Source organism: Primulina eburnea, unplaced genomic scaffold (assembly GCF_022965805.1).
Source record: "Primulina eburnea isolate SZY01 unplaced genomic scaffold, ASM2296580v1 ctg687, whole genome shotgun sequence".
Classification (NCBI taxonomy): Eukaryota; Viridiplantae; Streptophyta; class Magnoliopsida; order Lamiales; family Gesneriaceae; genus Primulina; species Primulina eburnea.
In genome coordinates, this window is record NW_027331464.1 from 1 (window position 1) to 2,397 (window position 2,397).

Below are 2,397 nucleotides of genomic sequence, written 5' to 3' on the forward strand. Positions count from 1 at the left end.
TACTGAGGTTCGGGATTCTATAATCTGCAAGCCCATTAACAAGTGCAATAAATTTACTCAGAATCCAATGCAACAAAATCATGTTGAACTTGCATCACTCATTTAATTGTTTTCAAGTTTATTAACCTGTAAGAGAAATGAGGTATTTGAGATCCATAAATTTACAGACTGAAACAAACATGCTACGCAAGTAGCATTCACACTTTCATATCAATTAAAGAGTTTTTTATGAAATTATATTCGGACCTGATATAACGAGTTTAATGCTACCAGAGAAGATTCCTGGGAAATTATACTGGCAGCATGCAGAAGCAGTAAATTTTGGAGCCATGGAAGACCACAAGCCAACACAGCAGCACCCCTATCAAATTATGTGCGCGAGAAAATATAATCCATAAATTAATGAGACTTTAATTATCAGTTACAGAGTTTAATAGATACTTTGTCTATACGACATTTCATATACTAAAATTCAGTTCATGCAAGTTAAGCCAGATGATGACATTCAGGAACAAATCAGGTATAGACATCCAAGGATTTGACAGACTCATTTTTGCATATAATAAAATTTATCGAGCAATACTTTTTCACCAGGTTAATTCTTATTCTGCTCATTCTCAAGTTTCAATCTGATGCTGATTATGGATTTTCTTTGTTTTCCTTACCTCAACCCAACAATTGATAGGAGAGACCGTACGAGCGTAATGACATCTGATGGATTCAACGGCAACAGTGAATTTGAAATTACCTGCAGCAGAATAATCCATCATAATCTATTACAGAAAAAGAGTGTTGTGCATGACTAAATAGTGTCAAGAAAAAACTATGAGAAACAAAGACTGCACTTAATGGAACCTTCTCATCCTGTCTTTTTAAGCAATCTATAAGAAGTGCTTGATCATCAGCACGAAGTGCTTGCTTGAGTAAGATGTAAACTGAATCCACAGTCGGCGGCTTTGTGCGAGAAATAATATCTACAAAATCTTGATTAGTGGCTTCACCGTCTTCAGCCAACTTGAGGCTCGCGAGTTTTTCACCCATGGTTGGTTCACTCAAGTCATCCATCACCACCACACCATCTTTATCTCCAATAACTAGTGCCACAAAAGAGAGAGAGAAAGAAAGGAAATCATGAATGATTCTTCATTCCACAATTGATTATATCCATAAGAACAAAAACCGATGCTCCGAAGTGCATTAACCAATTGCATACTCATGTAATTTTTTCAATGACACTGGTTGTACCAGCACATGTTGAGACATAAAAAGAAAGTCAAAGGAGGTCAACTTATTCCCTAGCTATATCACAAGTCAAAACTTTGAGTATGTTATTAGAACAATTTCACCTGCAACCGATACTTTTACCTTTCAAATGGAGGAATTCTAAAAACCAAGAAATTTCAGGTTTAAAATGGCCAAAACTACTATATTTCGAATCAGACTAACATTGGCTCACGGTTCATTTTTTCAAGACTAAGGAGTGAAATAACACTAAAATTTCTCTTTTTTAGAGCCTATGATAGAAAAGGGAATGCCAGAGCCTCTGCACAAATTTCCTTGAAAATAGACAGCAAAAGCTGAAAATTCAAGGTCTTTTCTCCCATATATTAGTTGAATTATATGCAAAAAAATTTAAGCTTTCAAAAAGAATATTGCAATTGAAAAAGCAAGAGCGAAATGTTTAGTATCCACGTAGCTATCGCATTTCTTTCTTTCGCGCGTTCCCAGGATAAGTTCGACCTCGTATTGTTAAATCACTGTGTTTAACACAGAAACGCAATTATAAAATACCCCAGATCCAAGACAAAAACTTCGGTACAAGTTTTATTTGGATGCAGAAACAGAACCAGCGAATAACACATTACTATCTGTATAAAGAAATTGGAAAAACAACTTGAATTAAAAGCATACCTTTAGAATGAATAGCCTCAGAACCAACTCCATTTGCAGTAGCTGACTCCTTCTCTCTAGATTTCCTTTTCGAAGATTTATCTTTTCTAGTCATTACTGTTCCTATTGAATTTTTTAAAGAAACAATGTAAAATAACTTAAAAAATTACAGAGGCTGAAAGAGAAAAGAGTTGAACCACCGTACCGAAGGAACGACAAGTGGTGGCGAGGAGTAGATGGCAGCCGACGACGTGATGGTGTCGTGGAACCCTTGCAGAACCCTAATGTATATGTTTTTTAGATTAAAAAGGCAAGTTAAGGCAACGAACAGAATGATGTAGTGAAGAAGACGCGGCCCAAAATCGAAGTTTCTAAATAAGCACAATACAATAAAAAATAAAATTGAACGTAAAGCTTTATTCCCTTTTTTTTTTTTTGTACTTATTTCAGTTTAATTGATTTAATCGATTTTTGAAACTCATAATCAAACCTAATAGATTTAACCAA

The 2,397-nt window shown here is 35.0% G+C and overlaps 1 protein-coding gene across 3 annotated transcripts; it reads right to left on the reverse strand.

Annotated features, from left to right (window-relative positions):
* Positions 1-2: 2 nt before the first annotated feature.
* On the reverse strand, positions 3-2,231 carry LOC140821658 (uncharacterized). Of its 3 annotated transcripts, none has more exons than XM_073182193.1 (6): positions 2,096-2,231; positions 1,912-2,013; positions 856-1,094; positions 666-748; positions 247-361; positions 88-126 (listed from the first exon to the last, which is right to left on the reverse strand). In XM_073182193.1, the coding sequence occupies exons 2-6, from the start codon at positions 2,003-2,005 to the stop codon at positions 103-105; spliced, it is 555 nt and encodes a 184-aa protein (XP_073038294.1). In that variant the 5' UTR covers positions 2,006-2,013; positions 2,096-2,231; the 3' UTR covers positions 88-102. The 3 variants fall into 3 exon arrangements, with proteins under 3 accessions (XP_073038296.1, XP_073038294.1, XP_073038295.1); XM_073182194.1 differs by having other exon boundaries at positions 1,912-2,007; positions 2,096-2,227; XM_073182195.1 differs by lacking the exons at positions 88-126; positions 247-361 and adding an exon at positions 3-24.
* Between the last annotated feature and the right edge of the window lie 166 nt (positions 2,232-2,397).